At 42.7% G+C, this 26222-nt stretch overlaps 2 protein-coding genes across 3 annotated transcripts; both read right to left on the bottom strand.

The window, feature by feature from the left end:
* Positions 1 to 1207: 1207 nt before the first annotated feature.
* On the bottom strand, positions 1208 to 9697 carry ATPAF1 (ATP synthase mitochondrial F1 complex assembly factor 1; the record flags this gene model as incomplete). The annotated part of the gene is made up of 9 exons (XM_084211396.1): positions 1208 to 1898; positions 2797 to 2904; positions 3521 to 3616; positions 4510 to 4557; positions 6344 to 6394; positions 7021 to 7083; positions 7779 to 7829; positions 8368 to 8476; positions 9483 to 9697. The coding sequence occupies 9 exons, from the start codon at positions 9695 to 9697 to the stop codon at positions 1704 to 1706; spliced, it is 936 nt and encodes a 311-aa protein (XP_084067522.1). The 3' UTR covers positions 1208 to 1703.
* Positions 9698 to 10839: 1142 nt separating this feature from the next.
* Positions 10840 to 26161, bottom strand: EFCAB14 (EF-hand calcium binding domain 14). 2 transcript variants are annotated; one of them, XM_084211828.1, is made up of 11 exons: positions 25798 to 26161; positions 24722 to 24870; positions 21586 to 21731; positions 19876 to 19974; positions 18047 to 18157; positions 17402 to 17482; positions 16327 to 16518; positions 15572 to 15652; positions 14610 to 14721; positions 13653 to 13784; positions 10840 to 12818 (listed from the first exon to the last, which is right to left on the bottom strand). In XM_084211828.1, exons 1-11 carry the CDS (start codon positions 25971 to 25973, stop codon positions 12643 to 12645), a joined length of 1455 nt encoding a protein of 484 aa, XP_084067954.1. In that variant the 5' UTR covers positions 25974 to 26161; the 3' UTR covers positions 10840 to 12642. The 2 variants fall into 2 exon arrangements, with proteins under 2 accessions (XP_084067954.1, XP_084067955.1); XM_084211829.1 differs by having other exon boundaries at positions 14652 to 14721.
* Between the last annotated feature and the right edge of the window lie 61 nt (positions 26162 to 26222).

The following is a 26222-nucleotide window of genomic DNA, read 5'->3' as shown; positions in this document are numbered from 1 at the left end:
AACATTACCAGGGAGCAAGGCCATCTCCTTTCAGCAAGGCCCCCAGAGATTTGCCTCTACTAGAAACATCCTGCAACTTCCTGAATGGACAGGAATTCACACCCAACATCTAAGAGTTGGTGGTAAAATAGACCTCAACAAAAAACTGCACTGTGTAGGAAGGGACTTTCAAAGGCCATGTAGGGCAAAGAATGGGCTGAGAAAGTACAGAGTGAGAGTGGGCATTGCAGCCATGGGATCCTACAACTACCCAGCAAAAAGATGCTGCAAGAAACCTTCATAATTCATCACAGCTTCATATCAGGTTGTGGTTAATGAAGAAAATTGATACCAGGCATGCCTTCCAACAGAGACAAACTGCAGGTCCCTCTTTCCCCCCTTTCTCTGGCAAAGGAGAGGATGAATGCTTGCCAGCTCCAGCAGGCTGACAAGGTGCAATGTGGACCAGAGCTAATTAGTGCTAAGGATGAGTTAGTGCTGGGAGTCTGATGTAGACATGGGAATTATTTCAGAGTGGCTCCTGGAAGCTCCTGGCTGTCCTGTGTCCCCCTGTGCAGTGGTGGCAGTGCTGGTAACCCCCACACGCTGCACATCACACTGCTGCAGTGTCCTCGTTCGTGGATGTGCTGCCTGCCTCTGCTGGGAATGAACACAAAAGGAGCTCAAAGCATCAGTCTGGGGATTCTTCTGCTGGGGGCAGGTTTGAAACCCCAACCTGTTGCAGTCTGTAAAGCCAGGCTCTTATCAACACAGCTGTGTTAAAGCAGCTCTGCATTTTCATACCAAGAGATTTTTTTCGCTTGACAAACAAGAAGCTGGCTGGTGACTCTCTCTGTCACTATGCCAGTCTATCTTTCCTTTATTATGGATAGTGCCTTTCCTGAAGAGGGAACAAGAGTTATTTTTTGTTCCTTCAAATGCCATTTGTGAGTTGGCTGACTAGATGCCAGCCTGAGAAAAAATAATCCTGTAAAACAGGCAATGATTCCTCTACACTATTAAAAATATACTAAAAATATAAAACCATGTTGAAACTGCACAAAAACATCATCTCAAATACAGAAACATCACAACAGGATCCAATTAATAAATCAATTAAGAAGCAGAAAATTCCCAGAACAAATCTAGTGACTGATTTTTTAATCCTGAGAAAAGCTCAGACCACAATATACATCTGTATAAGAAACTTCACAAAGAAACAAAGAGGTGTCTGTCTTAGACCATTGCTTCTATTCTTTCTTCTTGATGGACAAGCCTGTATGAATCCCACACAGATTAAAAAGCACTGAACCATGCAATTATAATGGTGGAGGGCATTTAAAATGCATTTACTGAGAAGAAACATTGGTTGTCATCTCCTTCCCGATGTCAGTACAGCCATTACATAGCTCCCCTTTTGTCACTTTATTTCGGATTTCCACAAGTTACAAGACTGGGAAAATGGCTCTTTCTGATGAAGTTACACTGAAGTACTGGGCTCCATTTTTTAGCAATTAGTTACTGTTACTGTTGTTCAAAGTTACTGTTGTTCAAATGGCCCAAGTCCTCATCTTACATCAGTGCCAGACAGGCTTGACTGTCACTCCCCCAGGATGTCTGCAGACTCCTTCTGTGGCCAAATCCAAGCTGTAAAACAGAAGACACTGGACCACCCCTCCTCGGACCCCTTGCTTCTGCTGGCTCCTTTCACCACAGGCCAGGCTCTATGACTTGTCAGAAGCCTGCCCAGGCGTCAGTTCTCTTCCAAGCCCACTTTGCTCAAGCTCTGCTATAACTGCCATGTATTTGAATTCACTGGATCTGTGGTTGAAGGTCTCCACTAATCCGTAGGTCTCGGAGCGATCCGTGGCGTAGAACAGCTGCACCTGGTTGGCCAAGCACTGGGCATCATGGACCACCTGGCAGAGAGAACAGAGCTGTCACCATCAGGGTGGGGCTGTGCCCGTGTCCCACTGGAAAAGAAATGCCACACTCCTACTCACCACGTGACTCCAAGTCACCTTAGCTCAGCAAATCTCTTAATAAACCACCTCCCTGCGGATCCTGACCTACTTAAACACTCCAGCACCGTGTGTTTTAGCAACTCTCCTGCTGTGCATCTGCCTCAGAGGTCAAGTGTGGCTTTTGTGATGCCTGCCCACTCCAAGATGCACCAAGTCCTCATTTTTCCCATCTTACAGCTGACCTACTTGCAAAGATTGATTGTTTGCTCTGAGATCCAACGGGGAAAAAGAAAAGCATTTCCAATTACTCCACTCATTGTCTCAGAAGGGGTGTCAGGAGGTCAGTTAGAGGAGGAATAGTTAATCATTCTGTTCCACCACTACTGTGCCCAGTGCCACCAGTCCAGGCACTGGTATATTATGCCAATAATGGTGTGCCCACACAGAGGGAAAGAGCACAGGTGTGCACTGAACACACAACTCTGGAGTCTCCTGCTTTGACAAACAGGATTAAGCTTCAAACACTGTTTTAACTTGTTTGCAGGTAGCAACTGCTTTAATTTAAATTTGCTTCTGTTAGAAGGAAAAAAAACCCAGTAGCTTTGTTCTTTTACAACTATCACCTGTAATACCCAAATTTAAAAAAAACGAATGCATGAACTGAAATTACCAAAGACTGATGATTCCCTTTTGGCTTTCCTTAGCCTTAAGAACATTAGGTTAAAAAAAGACAGTGGGACCATTCTTTGGCAAAGGGTCTTTGAAAGGCTTCACTGTAATTTAATTTTAATTGAAAACTGTAGGGGGAGTTGCAGCATAAAATGAAGGAAGCCAATGAGCAGACTTCTCTTACCAAGAACTTGGAGTCCATTTCTGCTGTCATTAGTACTATCCCTTTCTCCTTCTGTAGATCAGGATAATGGTACAAGACCAACTGGCTTGGAGCAGTTTCACCTTGGGTCTGAAGGAGAAAGAAACCTGTCGGTATAAAAACCTTCACTCCCATAAAAACCTTCACTCCACTGCAGATCTGGGTGTTTGATTACAAAACTTTGAGCATTAACTGCCACAGAGGCAGTTCCTTCCCAGGTCTTAAGGGTCAGCTCTAATTAGAAGTTCATTATTCTTGGTATTTACAGAAAACAAAGGATTTGCAGAGTTAGGTTATTTTTTAACTTGACTAAAGACCATTTTGCATTTAAAAGAACACACAGTTTTTAGGAAGATATTTATTCTTACAGCATCTACTGCTATTTTAAGTAGTTTGCAGAAACAGTCCTAAAAAGTTTGCACAAACAGTTCTTGGCTCTTGCACATGTTTTGAGTCTACTGAATTTCTACCTCATTATCCTCTACACTACAGAGACACTTAATACCCATAACTTTACTAATTTACCTGTAACTAATGTACAATTAAACCATAATTAATAACAGCTATTGTCATGAGAATTCTTTTCAAGTTAATCTAGACAACCTGTTGGCTAAACTATTTAGTAAATAACATATATTTTAATATGCTGATACTATCTATTTCTGGATCCTAAGTCAGTTTTGAACTTTTAAACTCAAACACTCACCTGAACATTTATGAGGGAAGTGAAGTGTAATTCTGTTCCAGACCACTGCCCCACAAAGAACTCATAGCCTTCTTTTCTTGGCAAAGCATATAGAAACTGCAGAGAAATTATTAAAAAAAACAAAACCATTTTTCCTTACATAGAACAAAATTATGCCTATGTCACACTGGCCTCAAGCATTAATGCTTTAGTGAGAGAACCACAATAGAAAAAAGAGGTTTTTTGCACCACCACAAGTGACACGACAGCAAGAATCAGACTGCAAAGCACACAATAAGGCAGAATTACCCTATCAGTACTAATTCATTAGAAAATATCTTGACAATTACTTTTGTCAGTATTTTGAGATATAAAAAGGAAAGGAGAGTGGAGAACATTCAGCCTCTGACCTTCTTGTTCTCACCTAGAAAACTAACAGCAGAAATGGTCAAATATAAGGTAAGGAGCAGAGCATTTAATCCTGTCATTTTATCAGCTGCTCCAGAACAGACATCTCCTCTCTAGCCATTTACAGCCTATCCAGCTCCACAGGCTACAGAGCTGCTTGTTTTACCACACCGAGGAAGGACAACATGGGAGCAGAAAATCTTGCAGGACACCTGACTGAATGCCAGTGCAGCACACAGAAATGCACTTCAGGCTGTAAATAACTTCCCAATCTCCAAGTAGTTCAGCAAGCCAAATACATTTGATCTTGCTCTTGGCAAGTGAAGTAGGTAGGACTAATCCATCAATGCAGTAAAGTCTCCATTCCCTGAGAGATCCTGTGCTGCTGCTCTCTCAACCCTCCATCTTTTCTGTCTAGATCAAACTGTTTCATACATATGAATAGGCACTGCTCTATCTGAGCATCAGGACAAGTGTTTGAACACCTGGATTTTACTAATCAGGCTGATACAATGGGTATGAACACAGGGAGGTCAAAAGTTAATGGATCAGGCTTTGAAGAGAAGCATTACAGCTCTACAACCACACACTGCTGTACGTACCGATGGACACTTCTGGGCTCTCTTCCACATCAAATCAAACTTGTCTGCCTTTGGGGAAGGAGAAAGAGAAGTTCAATTTTTGTAACACAAATGTGGATGCAGAGCTGTTCACCATCACCTCATTAACCTTTAGAGGGTACAGCTTCCATCTGGAGAAGGTCCCGCTGTGGGGACAGATGGCAATGAGTTCCTGGAAAGCTGCATTTAGCTCTTATTTACCTAAAAGTCACCAGCATCCTGTTTTAACAAGGCTGTCTCTAAGATGCAGCAGCAAAATCCTTGGATCCAGAGCTTCATGCCTTGGACGTGGGGGCCCCAAGCCTGAGGCTTACATCCTCTTTCAGTAATTGCTCCACTGCATCATGTACTGTCAACAGCTGAGCGAGACAACACATCCCTGGCTCCAAATTGTGGATTTACATCATTGTCATCTGTTGTTAGTATAAAAATGCAGCCCATCTATACACTCAATAGCATACTTACTGCTTAGGTTTAAATTAAAACCACAACCCTATTTCAGCCCTGATGAAACCTGGCAATTTCATTCACATGTTCTCTGTGTTTCCCCAAATCTTTTGCCTAATTTTTTTTTTTTGCTTCCCAGCACTGTATTAATATCTACTCTTAGGTGTTCAGGAAAGAAAACATATGCCATTCATCAAGAAGAAATTCCTTCATGTGTACTTTTGGGCATGGGAGAATTATGCAAGGCCTTTATTTCAGCCAACAAAAAGCTTCTGGCAAAAGACAAAGGGTTTTTTTCTTCCCCTCGATGACACCATGAACTGCTTCCTAATGTGCCTGGGATCTGGTTTGCATTGAAGTCTTAAAAAGCTTCCAACACTCCTCCTAAAACAGTGCACTAACTGCCAGCTGCACTAATGAAAGACCTACATTTTAGCTGGAGTCCCTGGTTTTGGCCCTCTGCTACAGTAAAAGTGCAAATCAAACTATTTTCACAACATCCACATGTTGGGAAAACTGAAACATGAGGCTGCTTGACTTCAAATCCCACACTTCCACTTTCAAAGCATTCAGCACATCACACATCTAGAACACTCCCTCCCACTGAGTTTAGCTGCAACAGAAAGGGCCAAATACAATTACAAATCAGACCCCAGATCTAAATGAGGTTTCAAGAACTCAAGGAACACACAGTTGTGAAAAGACAGATTTAAGAGATCGAAATCACAGAATGACCCTGAAGAAAAGAATAAAGACAAACCCCCAAAGTGAAGAAAGTCTCCTTCAGCCTAATGCAAACTAAGAACAATTAACATCTGGAAAAGTTATCAGGAGTAAGAAGTATGATCTTATCTCAGGAAACACCCTGCAATCTCAAGAAAGACAGTGCTGCCAATAATTGTAAATGTATGAAAGTTCTGAGTGATTAGCCACATGCAGGTTACCAGCCAAGTGCTCTTGGACTGCCACATTAGCCTTGAGGCAGCTGCCTGTGCTGTGGGGAAGAGGGCAAAGAAACAAGAAACTCTGAGAAAACTCCAAAAATACAAACACTACTTAATAAACACTAGGGCCTTGCAAAAAGTGTTAGAGGCTTGTATTAAAATAAGCCTGGAAATTCCAGCTAGGTCTGCAGAAAAAAAATCCTTGATTTATTGGGACTTCTCTGAGTGAGAAAAAAAAGGGTATGCATTTCTGAAAACAAAAGCCTTTGTTTGGGACAATAAAATCACTCAGCCCAGAAAGTAAGCTTGTTCTTGAAACCTCACTTTCCTTTAATGACTGCTTTTAAAAGCATCAGAATCTCAGCTGGAAAGGAAAGCTTTGCATGCTGGCTTTTCAAGTGCAGAACTAGAGAGGAACTACTTACAGGAATAACAGCATAAACTGTGTCTTTTGCAGAAAAATACTGATTCCAAATCTGTAGGAAACAAAGAAGATGAGATACAGTTAAAGTCCAGCATTTAGCAGTAATGTTAAATGCTTTAAAATGTCAACTAACCTTTGTAAGCACTTTGGGAAGTCATTTTTCAATCAAGCCTGACTGACTTTCCTGCTAATGCAAGATACTTCAGCAAAGGTTCCAGATGTACCAAAGGTACCAGATGCCAACCAGGTAACAGAAATCAGCAGTGGGCTCACAGGTGGCTCAGTATTTATTAACCATCAGAAGTGCTTCTCACATCTTTCCCAACAATCACACTAGTAACTTTTGGTTATGTTTTTTGGTGTTGGTGGTTTTTTTTAATAAAGAACACACAAAACTTTTTCAACAGAAGTTTTTGCATGATGCTCCTCTGTGTTAACAGTCTTTTTCTTCACCAGAGCAGGATGCCAATACCCACTGTACCTGTACCTCCTAGGAGGACTTACCTAGATGGAGAAAACTTTATCTTCTCCTATGGATACCCATGTGAATATGCTTTTTGGAAATATACATCCACATCTGTGTTTTATTTTTCAGTCTAAGTAAAATTTCCATGCTTACACATAGTTTACTATTAAGCACAGATGTGAAGCAAAGTTTATTCCATTTAAATCCATCACCTGTGTTATCTCCTCTGCTGATTTTTCTTTCACCATCTCAACATTAAGAATTGAATCAAGTGTCTGTAAGAGAAAGCACAAAGAATCTGGCATGATGGCAGTTCTCTGACCTTGTAAGAATCCAGAATGAATGGATGCAATTACAGAGAACAAAATCAACCTAGGGGAACTTGGTTCAATTTATAGTGTTACTTAGTTCCTCTAATTGCCAAATAAAATACAGCAGTACCACACTGAGAAGTAGATTCACAACTGAGGAAGAATAGATTCTTTCAGGAGACAGCATATGCTTTGCTCCAGTTGTGCAGATCTCTACTGAAGCTGCAAGAGGAGCTGCAACCTTTTGCCTTCAGCCATCTCAAAGATGTGCTCTTTGGCAGATTTACACTGAAGAGTCACTGAAATCAAAGAATGTGAAATAGAATTCTCTTGTCCCTGGGCTGGCTGATCACTGCAAATGTATCTCCATGCTGTAAAAGGAGTTTAATCCTTTCCATTTAATGTTCAGAACAGATTCCCCAATTGGAAAGAATTTCCAGGGTGTCACAGAGAAGGACAGGGCAATAAAAACCCAGAGTGCCAAGAGTTTTAAGGTTGAATGGGATCCCAACAGTAAAGCAAGATCTTACACTCAAATGCAGCATAAGGAACACCAGGTTTGTATCAAAGTGTTGTTGACTGAAACTGGCTGTGGCAATACAAGATAATCCACACCCTTGCCCTGCTACCCTCCTAACACTTGGGGTCATTTCTCTTACCTTATCCTTTGTGAATCCTCCCTTTGATGTCTTGCTGCCCAAGCCTTCTGCCTGCAAGAAAACATTCTTCTTTAGTTTTACAGCTAATACCACTGATTTGCCTTCCCTGCCACACATAACCTGCCTGCTGACAAAAACTCCTCAGTGGGAGCTCAAGATACTTGAAGATCACTGCAGTGTATTTTTAATAAAATAAGTGATTGATTAGGTGAAGTAAATAAGATTAGTAACCTAATGTGAATTATGAATTTCAAGGCCACAAAGGATTAATCAAAAGGAAACTATTATGCATTTTGGATCCAATATTATTGAACAGTTTTCTTGCTTTCACTAAAAAAATGATAAATGCAGGATTGTGTCATTCTTCCGGCCAAACTAATCTGGAAATAATTAAACAAGGTTTCAAGCAGAGAATTTACAGTCTAAAAAATAATACAGAGGAGAACAGAACAATGCTTTTAGCCATCACACAGTGAAATTTCAGAGCTCCTACTGATAGGGATACTTCCAGTTTGTAGCATGACTCTGATCCCATAAAAATAATGTTAGAGCTTCAATGTATGTGATTTACAAAGAAAATTGTCCTTGCCTTTTCCTCCATGCATCTGATAAACTCTCCTTGTTTGGAATGTCCCACGGGCTGCTTTTTCACTTCACTTCTTTTTTCCATACGGGATTCAAACACCTCTGGATTGGACCTGAATTGGAACAGGGACTCTTAACAGTTCAACAGAGCAATAGAACAGCTTGAGTTGGAAGGGACCCACAAGGATCATCCAAGTCCTACTCCCTGCTCCTTGTCCAACTGGACATAAATTCATATAACTAAAACACTCCAGTTTGCTTTTAAATAACCTTAAGTTTTTAATTATGACGATAAACAGGAGAAATCAATGCACAGTTAAGAAACTGTGAAAGCTGTTGCACAATATCTCCCATGACCCAAGGCTTTGGATTTGTTTTTGGCACTGCATTCCAACAAGACCAGGTTGGAGGGGGCTCTGAGCAACCTGTCCTAGTGGAAGTTGTCCCTGCCCATGGCATGAGGATTGGAAGTGGTTGATCTCCAACCCAAGCCATTTCATGGTTCTGTGAGTGAGTCTGTGGAGTCTTCTGCTTCATTGATTTATACTGCTAAATAAGGTAGTCCATCTTTATCAGGATAATTCAAAACCGTGATTCTTCTATGGGCTGTTCTCATTGTGGCCTTGCCAGCTAATGGACTTACACCTGAAATAAGACTCAACTTCTGCCTACTCATTTTCTGTTCAAATCCTCCTTTATAATAAGATGGAAGACTGTAAATTAGATTACTCTTTGCCTGCTCCAATGGTTTTCAAAATTAGAGTACTCTTTGTCTGTTCCAAAGGTTTACAAAGGTGGAGAGCAGTGCTGGGTGATTAACACCATTTGGCGTTTTAAAATGTTTACTGTGATACTGATTCATGTTCGTAAAATTTAAATTTAATCTTCGCAAAACTATCTCTAATCAAGCTGACCACGCTGGGAGACGGCCCTGACTGACCTGCTATCGACTACATGTGGATTTTAAGGCAATTGGCCTAAACTAATCGAGTTTCTCAAGAGGGCAAAAGCTAAAATAGAAGGACATCGCTCCTTCAAGAAAGCGCTCCCCAGGCCCGCCCGTTTCGCAAAATCCAGCCCGCCCACCGCGGCCCCGCCGCCGCCTCCCTCAGGGCCCACCTCCGCAGCTCCTGGATCTTGTGCCGGTACTTCCCGTAGAAGGGGTTCTCCTCCAGCGCCGCCTCCCCCGATCCCGCCGCCGTTCCCGTCCCCGTTCCCGTTCCCGGCCCCAGCACCCCCCGTGCCGGCGGCGCCAACAGCCCGAGCGGCCGGAGCGCGGCACGGCTCCGCAGGGCCACCCCCAGGCCCCAGCCCTGGCACAGCGGGCCCGCCATGGCTCCGCTCCCCTCAGCCCGCCCCGCGCTCCGCCCTCCGCTCCGCTCCCCTCCGCCCGCTCCGCCCCGCGCTCCGCTCCGCTCCCCTCCGCCCGCTCCGCCCGCGCTCCGCTCCCCTCAGACCGCTCCGCCCCGCGCTCCGCTCCGCTCCCCTCAGCCCGCTCCGCCCGCGCTCCGCTCCCCTCAGCCCGCTCCGCCCCGCGCTCCGCTCCGCTCCCCTCAGCCCGCTCCGCCCCGCTCTCCGCTCCGCTCCGCTCCGCTCCCCTCAGCCCGCTCCACCCCGCGCTCTGCTCCCCTCAGCCCGCTCCGCTCTCCTCTCCGTCCCACCTCCCCCGCCAGGAACCGGTCGGAGCCTCACGCTGGAAAGGAACTTTTATTGAGAGCAAAGCCGCGTTACATGCTGGAGCGCCGCGGAACGAACAAGCGCGGTGGGCACGGCCCCGCTCCCGGCGCGCGGGAAGGGACACAGCGATCACGCAATCCCACAGGTACAGCCCGAAAGCGAACCCAGGAATCACGGCACAGCAGCAAGTCTAGGCAAGCCAGAGCTCTTTTCCTGTTACAGTTTGCTCTCACAATTTCATTGCTTTTGATTTCACTCAGATATCGCATTTTTTTCAAGGACTCCCTGCCCAGAGCATCCAGCCGCTCCTCTGGTACCCCAGCAGCAGCTGCACGAGTTAGGGCAGGGAGGGATGCAGACGAATGTATTTACTACACTCACGGCTTTTCATCTGCACTGTGAATAAACACGGGAGAGAACCCTGCCCACTCCTGGCATTAGGGCTTTGGGAAGCGTGGGGATGGAGAGTGGTGTAGCAGAAGCCTCACTGGGATGAGACTGGTGCTCCCAGGCTGCAGCACAGAACAGACCACTGTACTTAGGGATGCTCGGATTTTGTCTAATTGACAGCACAAGCCCATCCTCCAAGTGACTACAGCAATTAGCAATCGACTGTGCCATGCAAGTTAAGAAGCAGCCCTGGGTGGCTGGGTCCCAGCAGTGACCAGCTGAGCTCCCTGGGCACAGGCAGTGCAACAGCACACATCAGGTCTAGCTGGTATTTTCACTACTGCTGCTGAAAGCCTTCTAAAGTAAAGCAGACTGCAACAAAACATTAAAGATTCACAAGGCAGTACTGTAATCTTTTAAATTTTAAGGTAAAGCTAAATTTCATACAAATAAACTTCCAAAAATATTTTGCAAACTCTGGCATATGGCTATGATACAGTATGTACAAACAAAATATCAGAATGGTTACATTTTATTGCTTTTTTTTCTTTATTTGGTTAAGGATTTTTACAGTAATGTATAAAAGGGTATGGGAAGTGGCAAGAAGCAAGTGTTGGCTTCTTGTCCTCTCTGAAGCCAAGGGTGGTTGGTTTGGTTTTGTTTTTAAATACGGCATTTGTTTTCAAATGTCACATCAAAAGCATTTTGGTACTGGGTGGCATCTGCATTACCCAAACAGGATAGAAGAGCAACAGTGAAAGAAGCCTAAGAAATGGTTAACAGGGCTCCAATTTGTACATTCCTTTGCTGATTCATACTTCCAAAATATAATTATTGATAAAACATCCAGTCTAAAGTAATATAAAAGTCAACAATTATGAACTGACTTCCTCATAAGCTGATGTTTCAGCGAGGTGGGAAATTTCAACTCACTAATCATGCAAAAAACTCTTAACAAGATCAGTGATATTTGTGAGCAAAATCACCCAACTTGGCCCTGATCTAGGCTGCAAGAGAGAATCCCCTCTGCAAAAGTCATTTTTCAATGTTCCAGAAGGTAATAGATACACTCTGAGTTTAGATCCACTACTACGAACAGATCTAAGTTCCTCTAGTAAGGAAACCTCACTCAGAAACCATGTGTCAGTACAGAATGATGATGAGATTGCACATGCCTACACAGCTTTTTACATCCTTCTGTTGGCAAGGAGACAAAAAATAAAGGTACCAAGAAGGGATCACGGTCACAATAGCCAGGAAAGAGCTCACAAGTGTTCTCTGGGCCTTCCCACCAGCTCACACTCCTGGAGTGTATCAGAGCACCGCTGAGATATAAACTGCTCAGGTGCTGCTCAGCAGGCTGCACTGTAGGCTCTTACCTCTTAAGCATCTATTAAAGCTATTAAATATGTTCATTTAAAAAAAATAAATAGACAGGCTCATCTCACAAAATATAATCTGAATGCAACACAGCAAAGCCTAAACAACGCTGAAGTGAAAACTCAAGCACTCAGCAAGTTAATTGCTCCTGTAGGCTCATGATATAAAAACATTTTCAACTCTTCCCTTTAAAAATACATCCTGCTATAGATGGGCATGACTTAGCCTTCCTGCTTTCCTTTGACTGAGGCCAAATTTACTCATGGATATAGTTAGTAAAAATCAAAAATTTAGCTGAATCTCTTAAACCCTCATTCCAGGCTCAGTCTCTCATTACAAAAAGCTTACTACCAACACAGCCCCTGACACAACTTCTCCTTAAATATGCATAATTTACTCTATCTCAAATATTTACAAGCAGAAGCAGCCCATCTTCACAAGACAGATTTTCCTTCTGCTCTACATAAAGTGCAGCTCTCTAATTTAAGGCAAATTTCAGTGAAATATAAAACCATAGTTTTATTTTAGTATGTACACATTTTAAATTATAAGCAATAATTCCCTTGAAAAGGAAATAACGTGAGGAAAATGTTTCCAAGTTTGGGAATTTTCTGGATTTTAACAAAGTCCCAATATTATGTCCTGTCGACATATAAATTTGTAAATTTCTTTTCAACAAATGCAACTGAAAAAAAGAGGTGGCAATGTGTACAGTAATTTAGCTCCAAAGATCAGTAAAACACTGGGAAAGTGCAGCCATAGTTTTTTCATGTCCTGTAGCTTCCTTTAGCTACAGTAACATCCACCAATATCACATTCCTAAACATACACCCTACAGACCTAATGCTAATCTCAGTTCTTTTAGTGTGTATTTCCCATCTCCATCTGTGTCAAACTCCTTAAAGCTCTGTGATTCTTGGGCTGTGGAGCCAAACAGCTTTTGAAGGTCTTTGTATGAGAGTTTTCCATCAGCATCTGCAGGTGCTTTTTCAAACAGTTTCTGGAGATCTGCAAAGAGAACAAGGACTGAGAAACAGCTCCTCTAAGTACACAGGAATATCCTATAAGCTGCTTTCCCAGTTTTACAGCACTGTCTCTTAGTACTCAGTGATTACATACAGCACCCCTGAGTGAGGAGTTTGCCTCCTATGTTGTCACAAGCTGCTGGTAACAGTTTAGGAGAAAAAAGCATGAACAATTCTGGGTTAAATTACACTAAATCTGTAGAAAGCAAATCCCTGTTTCGGGCTACAACTAACAGCCCCTTTTACAACCACTCATTGCATACAGATGCAGTTATCCCCCACAAAAGCAAGCTCTGAATGACTGTTGCTATACCAACAGGACAGATGATATAAAGGGAAAAGTGTCTATTCACTTCCTGATGCAAAGAGTTGCCCTTTCAGGAGCTGAAGAGACTGAACAGCAAGATCCAGAAACCATTCATCTGACCAGGCAGTGTTCTCTTGGAAAAAAAAAAAAAAATACAAAACAGAAAAAAGCCCCAGAACATACACACTCATAGCTACTTCTGTTTCCTTCAGCATGTTAATTCTGCCCTTGACCTTTCTCACAGTCTCTAGGGTACTCAATGTAATCTCTGGTACTCAAAACAATTATAATTCACTAATAATGCACACTTCTGCTTAAATATCACTTTCTTTTACACGCTCTTCTTTCCATTTTTTTCTTAATTGTTTTTTTTAAAAAAAAAGCAAAACAAAAACATTGTCCTCAAGCTTTTAAAACTGACCTCGCACCTCCCAGAAAGTTTATACTTATCCTCTCCTAAACATTTACATGAAATACTCAGAAGAAAAGGTCAGCCTACAAAGGACATACCTTCGATGCTGGAAATTCCTGCTAAGGACAGATGGCTCAGCTGCCCATTTCTCTCTGTGTTGTCACCAGCTGACCTTGAAGCCACCCTTGAAAGGTCTGTGGGCTTTGCTGTAGTACTCTGACTGCTTTCAACTGTTACAAAACAATTTCTATTAGTCTTACTAATTCCACAGAATTACAGCTACCTAAGCCAAATAAAAATCCAATACAACTGATTTTTTTTAATCACAGTAGCTCAAAGGGATAAGAATGTTTCAGAATGTAGCAATATTGTAGCTGCAATATTTCAGAATGTAGCAGTGTTGCCCCTTTTTACTTTAATTGAAAGAACAGTCACACAACTTTAACCTTCCATTCTGTACTAGGAGGTGTGTATTTATAAACTCCCATACAAAGAATGACTCGGGAGTGTTTTCTGCTCCCCACTCTGAGGGTGCTGAAGAAGCTTCATTAAACAAATCTTATCTGCCCACCTGGGTTGCTTTCACCTTATCAATACCAATATTCCCCAACAACAAGGTGTAAGTTTCCAAGTACCTGCTTGGAATGAACAAGCAGCACAGTTCTATTGTAATGAAGTATTTAAAAATCTGATGTTCAGCAAAATGCAGAACTGAAGTCAGCAGAGGCAGAGACCTTTCCTCTCTGTTACACTTACATTTTGAAAAAGCAAAACCAGATGTTACTGGGTATCAATTTCTAGGTTAATCACTGCCTGCCCTCAAACACCAGCTACTGATCCACGTGAATCCTGCCATACTCCTTTTAAGTCACCTTCAAACTTTTGGAATCATACACAGTTTTCTGTTTTAGCAACTTCAGTTTCCTACCACTTTAACTAAAAAAGCCTTCATCAAAATCTTAATTAACAGTCTAATTATCCGCCTTAATTAGTTACTCTTTGAATTACACAGGGAAGCTCCAGGTTTATGGATTACTGTTACAAGACATTCTTACCATTCTTTGATGGCTCAATGGGTCTGTCATTTTTTGACTTGCCTGTGAGAGCACTGATCAGCTGAAGAGTCTCTTTTAGTTTTGATACCTGAGGATCTCTAGTTCCTGCTTCCTGCATATGTACCAAAAAAAAAAAAAAAAAAATCTTAAAATGCACCTTTTCAGTAAATGTAGAAGACCAGAAAAGGTAATAATTTAAAACATGTCAGTACTTTTGACTGACTTTGAGGTATCCAGGCTGATCAAGTTTAAAATTTTAAACAAGATTTTAAAACAATAAATAAATAAACAAATAACTTATAGGAAGATACAATGAATAAATTCACATGGTCTGTAGGAAAACAACAGAATCAGTACCTCAACCTGAAAAACAGGCAATTATTTTGCATACACTCATTTAAAAAGAATCTGATGTTTACTTTCTGTATTTCCTACAGAAAAGAGCAAGACTCTGGAAAGCTGTAATATAAAACAGTCAAGCATACTTTGAGTGAACACTTAACGCATTAACTAAATTGCCTCATTGTTTCAAAGGTTTGTCTGCAGTAGTGAATACCCTTATGCAGGAGCCACTGCATCTCTGCTAAAATAAAACCCCCATATTTTTTAATCTGCAGCTCCCCTTACTCTATTCATTGGTGCATTCCCAATAACAGGTTGAGTTCACATCAGTACAAGCCCAGAACTTACAGTGTAGCCTGCACACTCACCCACCTTCTTTCCAGCAGATGGAAACTAAACTCAGCAGCATCCCCTCCTATCCCCAGCCCACAGTTTGGCCATTCAGTTATACTCACTCCCAGCCAGTGATGTACCATTACTGAGAGGGGCTTTCAGCAAGTCCTTGACTCCTTTAGTGCCTCTTTGCAGACCTTTGTTCAATTAAGGTCCATTTAAAACATCTCTAGAAAGACAATTACATGCTCTACTAATCCAGTGTAATTTCTATTTCCTTACTTTACCTGCAGTTCTTTATTTGACTGAGTTTCACTATCTAGTTGATCTTCATTTTCCACTTTTAGAGAGGTAGTTGCATTATTCCCCTAGAGAAAAAAAACACAGCAGAGTTTATTCATGTGCTTTTTATTTTCTACAAGAGAGTTTCTTTCTTTCAAATTTGGCAAACATTAAGCAGAGATAAACCAGGGCAGATACATTATAGAATAAACATGAAGTCATAAAAATGGGTTATATAATTTACCACAGCAATGTCGGCATGTGCCTTTATTGTTAAACATACAGAACATGTTCTCACAGACTGACCCCAGTGTGGCCAACAGAAAACACTGGAAAAATTTATGAACTTATTTAGGAGGTTTTTTTAATTATTGGGTTTTTGTAGAATTTAACCACTGCTGAACAAATGCCCAGTCCCACTTAACTGCTCAGTGGGTCTTAACAGATCTATGCCAGAGTGATTCCTAAAACATAGCTCAGTTTGTGAATCCTGCCTCATAAAACAACTACCCAGCCCTTAAATGTCACAGTGGTTTGGACACTTTCCTGAAGATATTGCAGGAAAGAAATTAAATACTGCTTCTGAGACACTCTTAATGCTGGTTATCTGTTCAGGAACAAACTCCAGCCTTTTATAAATGAACCCCTAAATATCTCAAGTTTCACTCTGACACTTTCTTGAGTTAGCTCTGAAAAGCTGTATCTGCAGTGTAAGGGAAGTAGAAGCCTGAGGAGACACCCTGAGCCATCAAACACTTACCACGATGGTGGATGAGTTCTCTCTTTTGTCCGGATTTTTCACAACCAGGGGAGAGTTTTCCAACAGCGTAACTTTCCGGCTGAGGTTGCCAATGGCTGAATCCACATTTAGAAGCTTGATGTCATTCAACTTTTGGTACACCACTACAGTATTATTTAGCTGTTCCAAAGCTGCATGCAGTGCCTGGCTTTCCTGAAATATAAACAGAGCACGTGTCAGTTTACCCAACCTCTGCAGCAACTCCTGCTATTAACAACATGACTGACCCAGTTTAACTGGGCAGACTTCAGGCTGGGTCTCCACTGACACCACTGAAAACATCCAACTGGAAGCTTCCAGAAAGTTATTCTAACTTTCTAAAAGTTTGAAACTGAGATTTTTCCCCAGGGCTAACCTCATTGTTGCTAATATAATCACTTCAGCTGTGCAGTGAACACAGAAAGCCTATTCATCTCATTTTCCAGGTCAAGCTTTGTAAGCACAGCAATGATTTTTTTCCCAAGAAAGCATGTACTGGGCATATTTATATACAGGATTCATTTTTGAAGAAGATATTGACTGCATTAAATGTAAGTAAGTGCAGTCATTCTGTTTCAACCCATTCAGCTAAACACCTACACATTAACCTTCTTCTTTTCTTTTTTTTTTTTTGGTTGCTGAATTTCTGTTTTCCACACCTCGTTACAGTGAGAGTGACTCAGTACATGCCACTCCCAAGTTTGCTCAGATTAGCAAGTACCTGCCATAAAATCCACTCCACTAAAAGCCTTTAACTTATTTTCATTTACTTTAGCAAAGCACACCTGTAATTTGTCAGATATTGGTTTCACTCTTTTTACTCCTCACCCATCAGAACACAAAAAAACCCCACTCTCAGACCAGGGCACTTTCCTGTTTGCACATACACAGGAACAAACTAGAGCAAAATTATCTTCTTATTTGCTTTAAAGGATGCTATCTGCATTGTCTTGATAAAACATATACTTTTTGCACACTATAGTACCGCAAAATACACGGGTAAGTTACATATCCACGACACTTGTACCAAAGTTCCTTATGCAGGGGAGAAAAATACCTTTTTGCAGTATTCTGTCTGATTTCCCTCAGTCCTTGGCACAACAGTGGAGGGAAGTGAAGGCAGCTGTTTTAATTCCTTCTAAGGAAAGAAGTAGGAAATTGTGTTACAAAATCCCTGTGAATAAATGTCTGACAACTGGCAGACTGTAGCTAAGGATGTTTTGTTACAAGTACAGTCACTCAGATCTGCTGTACATGCAGTATCTTAACTTGGCTAATTAGACACTTAAGGTCCAAATTTATTTTCATTAAACCCCCCTAAGTAACTCTTCCCCATTTAATGAAGTATTATGATACACATTTCTCTGCTACCATACATGCTGCCATTTCTGCAATGTTTTTAGAGCACCCACTGACTGAATCAAGCTTAATTATGTGTCCAATTTAGATTTTATCTGCAAGAATTCTTGTATTGCAGTTTGGCTGAAAAACTGTAATTATTAGTTCAGTTTGTTAATGCCAAGTGAGAGGTCAGGATAAACACAGTAAGTAATTTCTGCTGAAGACAGTCTGTCATTTCATCCTTATATAGATTCTTAATTCAACCAACAAACTCTACCAAATATTCTGACATCCCCAAACGTCAAGCATTGCTTTAACTTGCTTCATATTAGGCAGTGTGAAAGCAGTGCATTTTTCTTACCACATCATTCTGGAGTATTTCTATGGACTTCTTGTATTCCTCAATAGCTGTCTGTATATTTTCAACATCATGAGCCACACTGGTAAGGGTGCTACCTATGTTGGCTACAGTCTGCAATAAAAAAGATGACAGAAAACTCAGCCTCCCCCAAGCTGCACTGTCCAAAGTACCAATCAGCTAAACACAATGTTTTGTTAGTGAAACTGCAGGCAGACTGCCACAAAATCAGGCACATGACATTGAAGAATTTGGAAGATTTTTGCACTCAAAACTGCAAACTACACCCACTGGAACTTGTGCCCTGGAGGACCTCAGGACAGCTTCAGCACCCTTCAGCAGTAAGGACAGAAGCCACTGCCTAAGAGGAATTCCCTCAGGATTTTAACAACAACAGGCATCCTTATTTCCAGGAATGGTACCTACAAGGAAAAAGGCTCAAGAAAACCAAATCCCACATAAGAAAGGCAATCTTGTCATAGGATCACTTAGGTTGGCAAGGACCTCTGAGACCGAGTCCAGCTGTTAACTCAGCAATGCCAAGTCTACCACTAATCCCCGTCCCCAGGCTCCTATCCATGTCCTTTAAATACCCTCAAGGATGGCAACTGCAGTAGCTCCCTGTGCAGCCTGCTCCACTGTTTGACAACCCATTCAGTGAAGAAACTTTTCCTGTAATCCAATCTAAACCTCCACTGGCACAGCTTTAGGTTATTTCCTCTAGTCCTATCCCTTGTCACTTGAGAGAACAGCCTGACACCCCCACCTGGCTGCAACCTCCTTTCAGGGAGTTGTAAGGAGTGGTAAGATCCCCCCCTGAGCCTCCTTTTCTTCAAGCTAAACACCTCCAGCTGCTCCTCCTCACACTTGTGCTCCAGACCCTTGCCCAGCTCCACTGCCCTTCTCTGGACACTCTCCAGCCCCTTAATGTCCTTCCTGAATTGAGGGGCCCAGAACTGGGCACAGGATTCAAGGTGTGGCCTCACTTGTGCCCAGTACAGGAGGACAATCACTGCCCTGGTCCTGCTGGCCACACTCCTCCTGACAACAACATGCCTTCAGACTTGCTTCTGACCAGGACACAGTGAAAATCCAGCCTGCTTGTAGCAGCAAATAAGGAGCTTAGGAAACAGCTTTGTACTCCTCTCAGAAAAACAAATCCTGGCAGCCCCATCAGCCAAACCACACTCATTGCTTTGCATATCACTATCTTGTTAATTATACATTAATTTTGTAGGGATAGGAAATGAGATGTGGCAACCTATAATGCCACAAAGACTGAACTAACATTAGGTGTTAGCCCAACATAAATGCTTATTGCTAAATAAACAGAACTGCCATGGAATAACCAGGCACATTTCAAGAAGCCGTTTTTTTAACCTAAATAAACAGGACAGTTCTTTGGTAAAGAATGCTCAGTGAGGCACACAGTCATTGTATTAACAGACAGCAATACATTTTGTTTTCCAATTAAAAAAGCTAAACAAAGCACATATTTGCACGTAGTTACAAAACCTTTTCCAAGTGTCTCATATGATATTAATATTAGCAACTTGAAGGAAAGCAACCAGAAAGATCAGCTCCAAGGTATACATGGGACAGCATAATGCAAACAAATGCATCTCCAAAAGGGATAAACAAAGCCTTTAAATTTTTTACCTACCACACATTATCACAGGACCATGCAATTCATGAAGCCAAATTTTAAAGACAGGAGAGGCAAATATTCCTTGCAATTCAGGTAGCTCCTGCTCTCAGTGCTGTCCCCAAGAACCCAGCTGCAGCTTAACACACATAACACATTTAGTGATAGCCACATTTACAGAAGTTACCTTCTGAAGTTTCTCTACTGTGAGGGGAAGAGAAATCAGGTCAGCAGCAGATTTTATATTGTTTTTGAGATGATTTACTGTTGAGGTCAGTAGCGATATCTGAAATCAAAAAGGAGTACTCAGAATTAGGCAACACAATCCTGATCCTGACCTCCCCCAATTCTGATGGCTTACTGTGTAACATTAAAACATAAGGCAATACAAAGTTATACATGTACACACAAAAACCACCCCTGTCTCTAGGTTAGAAATCCTGCCTAGGCTACATTAAAAATATTCTGCCTCTTGCAAGTTTTTATTTAGCTATTTTTTAACACCAAATGAAAGCCACAGAAAAACGTTCCTTTTCAGTAAAGTACCCTCTGCCAGTTTTACATTCATCCTCTTAGAGAGAGGCTGTTGCCCAAGAAAGACTTTAAAAATTGTGCAAATCTTCACAGGTAGGAAACCATCACCCACTTCTATATTTAGCAATGAAACCTGTCTGACAAAACCCAGCAAAGCCATGCAACCTCTCCAGCTGAGAGATGGGCAAAGCTGCACCTATCATCCAAACCCTCTGCTACACAAGTGGAACAGAGACTAAAATTCACTTTCTTCTGGTTAAAAAACAAAGTTGTTTTGCAAGTTGAGGAAAAGATCCTAATTTTATATTACGTCAATGTAAACCAGCTGGCATGCAGACTCTCGAGCTCACAGCTGTGAACACCAGCTGAGATTATTCCCAGCAGCACATCCCAACAATTCACAGATAAAAAAACAGCAAGAAAATTTTGATCCCCCAAAGATCTAGCTCAGAGTGTAACCAGATCCTGAAGTAACCTGAGGGCCTGCAAGAACCATGTGCAAGTATCTTTAACAGCCAGGTGCAGATAAGAGCATTTTAAGTCTCATGAAGAGCCCGAATAACTGTAGCTAAAACAGTGAGATGCTAAAGAAAGCAAATCAAATTTTCAGATGTGCCCCAGTAAGCACTTAACCACCACAAGGGACTGAAGAAAAATCAATCTAAGCAGGCACCTCAGTACTCTAACAAATTAAACCAGAGCACCTGGGTCAAGAAGAGTTCCCCACACACACCTCTTGATACCATTCACTGTGAGCAGCTCTGAACTTTTACCCTCCAGGGCAGAAATTTCAGTAAAAGCCTTGCTGGATGCTTCATTTGAAGTGTGAGTTAATAGAGCATTTGAAGTGTGAGCAAAGAGCTCTCTGGTAAGTGGCTTAGTTCTAGCCCCATCAACAGAGCCAAGATTTACACCAGCTCAGAGGCTGTGTGTTAGCAGCTTTCATATTCAGAGGACACCAGGCCTTAGTTTGTAGCAACAGGAGCTTGCTCTGAGTCAGGTAACTCTTTTCCACACTTACAAAACATTCTCAGAAATTGGAAATGTCAAATCTCTCATCATAAACATCACAACTATTTGGCAGGAAAATTAAGAATTGCACAGTTCTCGGGTTCTTTTAAATTCTGCCTGAACTCCCTCCACCAGTTATGCAATTTCTCCTCTTGTGATCAGTCTCCAGCCCAGCTGGATGCTCAAGCTGTTTTTTGCTTGTTTACAATGAGGTTTATACTCTATTTGAACTTTAAAAATTAAAGCTACATATATGGCTACAGAAGTCCTTAGATAAAATTAATTTCCATTAAAAAGAACTGAATAGAATATTTTATTATTTTTCAAAACCAAGGACTTGATTCCCTCTCACCTGTTTATTGATCTCAGTGATATTGATCCAAATTTTACTCAGCCCCAGTTCTCCAGTCTCAATTTGTTCTAGCTGCTTTTGGTTCTGCACCAAATCTTCATTCAGTTTAGGAATTTCTTGGAATGATGTCTTTTGATTAGATTCCACTAAAAGAATGAAAAAAGTAATTAAAAGCAAACCAAAACAAAAATCCAGGAAAATAACACTAAAAAGCATAAAACAAATTGCAAACAGCAACATCTACAACAGTGAAAGAAAGCAATAACAGTTTCTATGTACAGGTTTATTGCCAGTCTGGATTCAGTGTTTGCCCAGAATGACAGCTATTTTTTGTTTTAAGACTACCAATATCTGCAGAGAGAACCCAGAGAGACTGTACTAAATTTAACACTTTGCATAGTCCTGTCATTCTGGCAAACCTCAGTAGGTCTTTATTTAGTGCAGTTATTTTGCATTACTTCCACAGGGGAACATGAAATAGTAATGGGCCTGTGAATAAAGAGTTGCCAACAGTCCCAAGGCTAAGGAGGCAGGTGAAGTGAACCTCAGTGCCCTCTTCAAGCCTGCAGAGGGACTGCTGACAATGAAGTGAATTCCAAGGAGATTAATGTAATTAGTTGCTCTGCGTGACAGAAAGACAACTGAAAAAATAATGTATAAGCTCATGCACTAATGCTGTTGGTAAACAAATCAGTAAACAAGGTCCTTGGAAATTAAGTCAGTTATTACTGCAATTAATATTATAGGAAGGGGGAAGCATGCAGCTCAAAGCAATTCCAGTGAGCCTCAGAAATGCAGCTCTTCCAGATCTGTAGTGACTAAGCTGTTTAGCTGTGCTGTGAGGCAATCCTAAATCCCTGGGTCTGAGAAACAAATGAGCAAAGGTTTTGAGATGAAGATGACAGAGTTCTGCAAAATCTGCACGTCCACCCTGTAAGGCAGCACTGGAAGGCTCCACAACAATCAGCCCTCGTTCAGAGCAGACTGCCAAGAGCAGGGGGACCTGTGTGATGTGTAGCTGGCAGATCACAGGACAAACTCCCAAGTGTGACCCAGCCAGTCAAAAGGAGAAGCCCGAACACATAAAACGGGAAAGCTGTGCATATTCAGAAACCCACCTCACTTCTCTTTAGGCAAGTTCTAAAAATACTTTCTAGGTGCAAAGAAATCTGCACTGGATCACCCAAGGTCCAAACAACACTTCTGGGTAAGTAAGACTTTGAAAGGTGTGTTTTAGCCAAAACAAAACAGACTGAGAACTAATTTGTGCATTTGACACAAGCAGCTCACACTAAATCTCATGTTTTCATAGGCTCTTGTAGAAAAATTATTTTCCATTTTGTCACTCTCACTGAGAACAGTGAGACTCCACATGAAGTTTTTTGCAGCACAAGGAAGGTGAAATGCCACATGTTCTTAGCATCACTGCCAACAACTGAAAGGAAAACGCTACATGACTTCCTCCTGTTCCAAACATACTTGATGTAAAGACATCTTGTTTATAAAAAGCACTCCTGCTTGCTTTGTGCAAAGGATGGCAGAACATACCAAATACTGTCACAAACACCTGCTCTTATGGGGAAAAAAGTCTGGATGAAGATTCAGAGAAAGGTTCCTTTTCCAAACTTGCTCTATGACAGATGGGTCACCTGCCTCTGTTTCTCTGTTCACCCACACATTTCAGCAAGGCAAAATGTTACCTTTGAGAACCAGGGTGTTCCTGCTGCCTGCTTTTTTTGTTGTTGTATTTAAATGCTGTGCCTTATTATGTGGCTCCCATCCAGCTCCTAGGCATGGTATTATGATGGCAAGGAAATCTGACATGTTTATCACCAGGCAAAGCATTAAATGCACAGCTTTTCTATCAGAGCTATTAAGAGGGAAACAAGGCCATCTGTAATTGCCAGACAGGGAGAACACGCTCAGGGAGAACAGCTGCTTTAACAAAGAGCTCTGTGTTGAACAGGAATGATGAAACTTAACTCCACCAAAGCCAACAAATGCTGCCCTCGTGCAAAACCTTTACCAGCAGCACACCCTTTAAGGGGAGCAGTCCAAAGAGCAGCAGTTGCTGACCCAGAACACAGAAACAGCCACAAAGCGACACCTGGAACTGAAGGCATCCTCCAGAACTGGTGGACAGCAACTACTAGAGTTCAGTATCAGTTAACACAAAAGCACATCTATCAGCAATTCTCTCACACCCAGCCAGCCTGTTCCACCTTGGCAGACAACTCCCACCTCACAAGCCTGAACAGGAACACCTAAACACCAACACCAAAGAATTTCTGCACGCACTTCCTCAATGCCTCTTTTATCACAACCAAGACAACACCTTTGCTTACCTTTTTCAATCTACACGGAATTTCAAACACTACTAATGTAAGGCACCAAAACACATCTTGTGCCCAGAGGTGAGGTGCAGAGAGCCAAGAGCATACCTTACATGCATATATCACCATTTGTTCTACCTCAGCCTGCAGAAATTATTATATTGAAAATCTTGATGTGGGAATCCCAACATGGACAGACAAAACCTGAGTTTTACAAGCAAAACACTTCACCCTAACTCCCCACTTCAAAGTATTAAACTCTACACAACATATAACCTAACATTAACTCTACACCACACGTAACCCAACATAAAAGTTGAACAAGAACAGGTCAGTGCAAGGAAAATAAACATTCAGAGGATACAGAGAGAAAATATAGTACTGAAGCAACATTCAAATGGCAGTAATTCCATAGCAAGTATCAGAGGTTTTGAAAGGGTTCAAGACAAGATGATAATTTTTCTTAAATTTTTTTTCAGAATTCCATAGACTGCTTTGACAGGTCGGATCAGAACTTTTTCTTTGGAAGAGAGCACTCTGAACACCAAAGTCAGGAATTTTAGAAATATATACACAAGCAACTACAGGCTCACCCAGTCCAGTGTCCCTGCTCCTCAGAAGATACAGAGCAGGCAAGAATATCTAGCATTCACCTAGTCTCTGTGTTCTTGGCTCAGAGCGCTCCTCAATTCAGATGTTATTTGTCTACTCAGTATTTTCAGACGTTGACTGAGCAGGCAAGCAACTAAAGCTCTTCATACTGCCCAAAGAAAATGTGAAATAGTAGTTACATTCATACTTACTAGTTCGAAACTTCTCCTTTATTGCATCCAAATCCTCCTTGAGAGCCACCTGCATCCAGACTAAGCCAACACACGCGACCACACAAGCAGCAAGAATGACAAACGCACATAAAGGGTAACAGAACCTGCAGCACCGCAGGTAGTCTCCCCTGCGGAAAACAAAGTAACAGCTTGTGAATATACAGCAGCGCCTAGAAAAGTGTTATTTTAAATGCTACAAAGTAAGGGACAGCCTTGTAACAGCACACATTTTGGCTGACAAGGGCTAACAAAGAGCATTTTCAGGAATAAATAAGGCTATAAAGTCAGGTCACGGCTGTTACTCTCTATTCAGTTTATCCTCAGTAGGCACATCTAACGTATTTAAAAGCAGCTGTCAGGTTTCCTTTCCTAGAATATCCTGCTCTGCTGATATAAACTTATGCCAGGCACATCTGCTTGATAGCTTGAAGAACAAGCTTCGAGACAAGGCATTACCATAATGTTACAGACAAGTACTTCTAGAGCTTTCTGAATTGTGAAAGCCCAGGTTTCCCTGAGACATGCCTACTTTCAGGTATGCACAGAGGCCCATTATTAATGCTGTTACTTAACTGAAAAGCTTATTTACTGGCAAAAGCACAGCACGTCCCTGAGAAAACCAGCACTGTGCCAGCCCGCAGGACGGTGCCATGCTGAGCACACACACACACGGGTAACTGCCCCCAGCATCTCCCCCAAGTTTAATCCACAAGGACTTGTGCTGCGTGGAGCATAAAACAGTAAAAATAATAAAAAGCCGAGGATGGTCCAGTGGGAGCTGTCCCTGGCCGTGGCCGGGGGTTGGAACTAGATGATCTTTAAGGTCCCTTCCAAGCCAAGCCACTCTGCGACCCGATGATACTTCTATCCCCAGACAGGCGACATGCGGGGTCGGACACGCTCAGTGCAGCTCCGGGTGTCCCCTGGCAGTCCCCAGCCTCACACGCCCCCTTTTAGCCCCAGCTGCGAACCCGACCCGCCGAAGGCAGCGCAGCCCCGCCGCGGACCCGGGGCAGGACCCGTCCGAGCAGGGCTCCGCAGCGCCCGGGACTCACTTTCCGCAGCGGCCCCGCGCCCCTGCGAACTCGTCCTCCTCGGAGCTGGACTCGGAGTCGGAGGCGGGCGGCTCGGTGCGGAGCAGCCGGTGGCCCGAGCCCTTCTTGGCGGGCTTCTTCCTGCGGCCGTCGGCGGCCAGGCCGATGAGGGCGTTCAGCTCCTTCCGCTTCTTCATCCTCTTGTGGGGCGGCGGCGCGGCCGGCGGCTGGCTCCCGCCTGCCTCCTCCTCCTTCTCCTCGGCCGCCGCCGCCGCCAGCGCGCCCCGGCTCGCCAGCCTGCGGCCCGGCGGCGGCTACAGGCGCTCCGCGGGGCCGCGGCTGTTGCTCCCCCGCCGGCCCCGCGGCGGCTCGCCCGGCCCCGCGGCCGCCGCCCGCCCCGCCCGCGCCATGGCCGCTCGGGCCGCGCCGCGCCCGCCTGCCAGCAA

This window comes from Fringilla coelebs, assembly GCF_963513975.1.
Source record: "Fringilla coelebs genome assembly, chromosome: 9".
In the NCBI taxonomy this organism is placed as follows: domain Eukaryota; kingdom Metazoa; phylum Chordata; class Aves; order Passeriformes; family Fringillidae; genus Fringilla; species Fringilla coelebs.
Note: the sequence above shows the minus strand (reverse complement) of the source record. Positions and strands in the feature narration are given on the sequence as shown.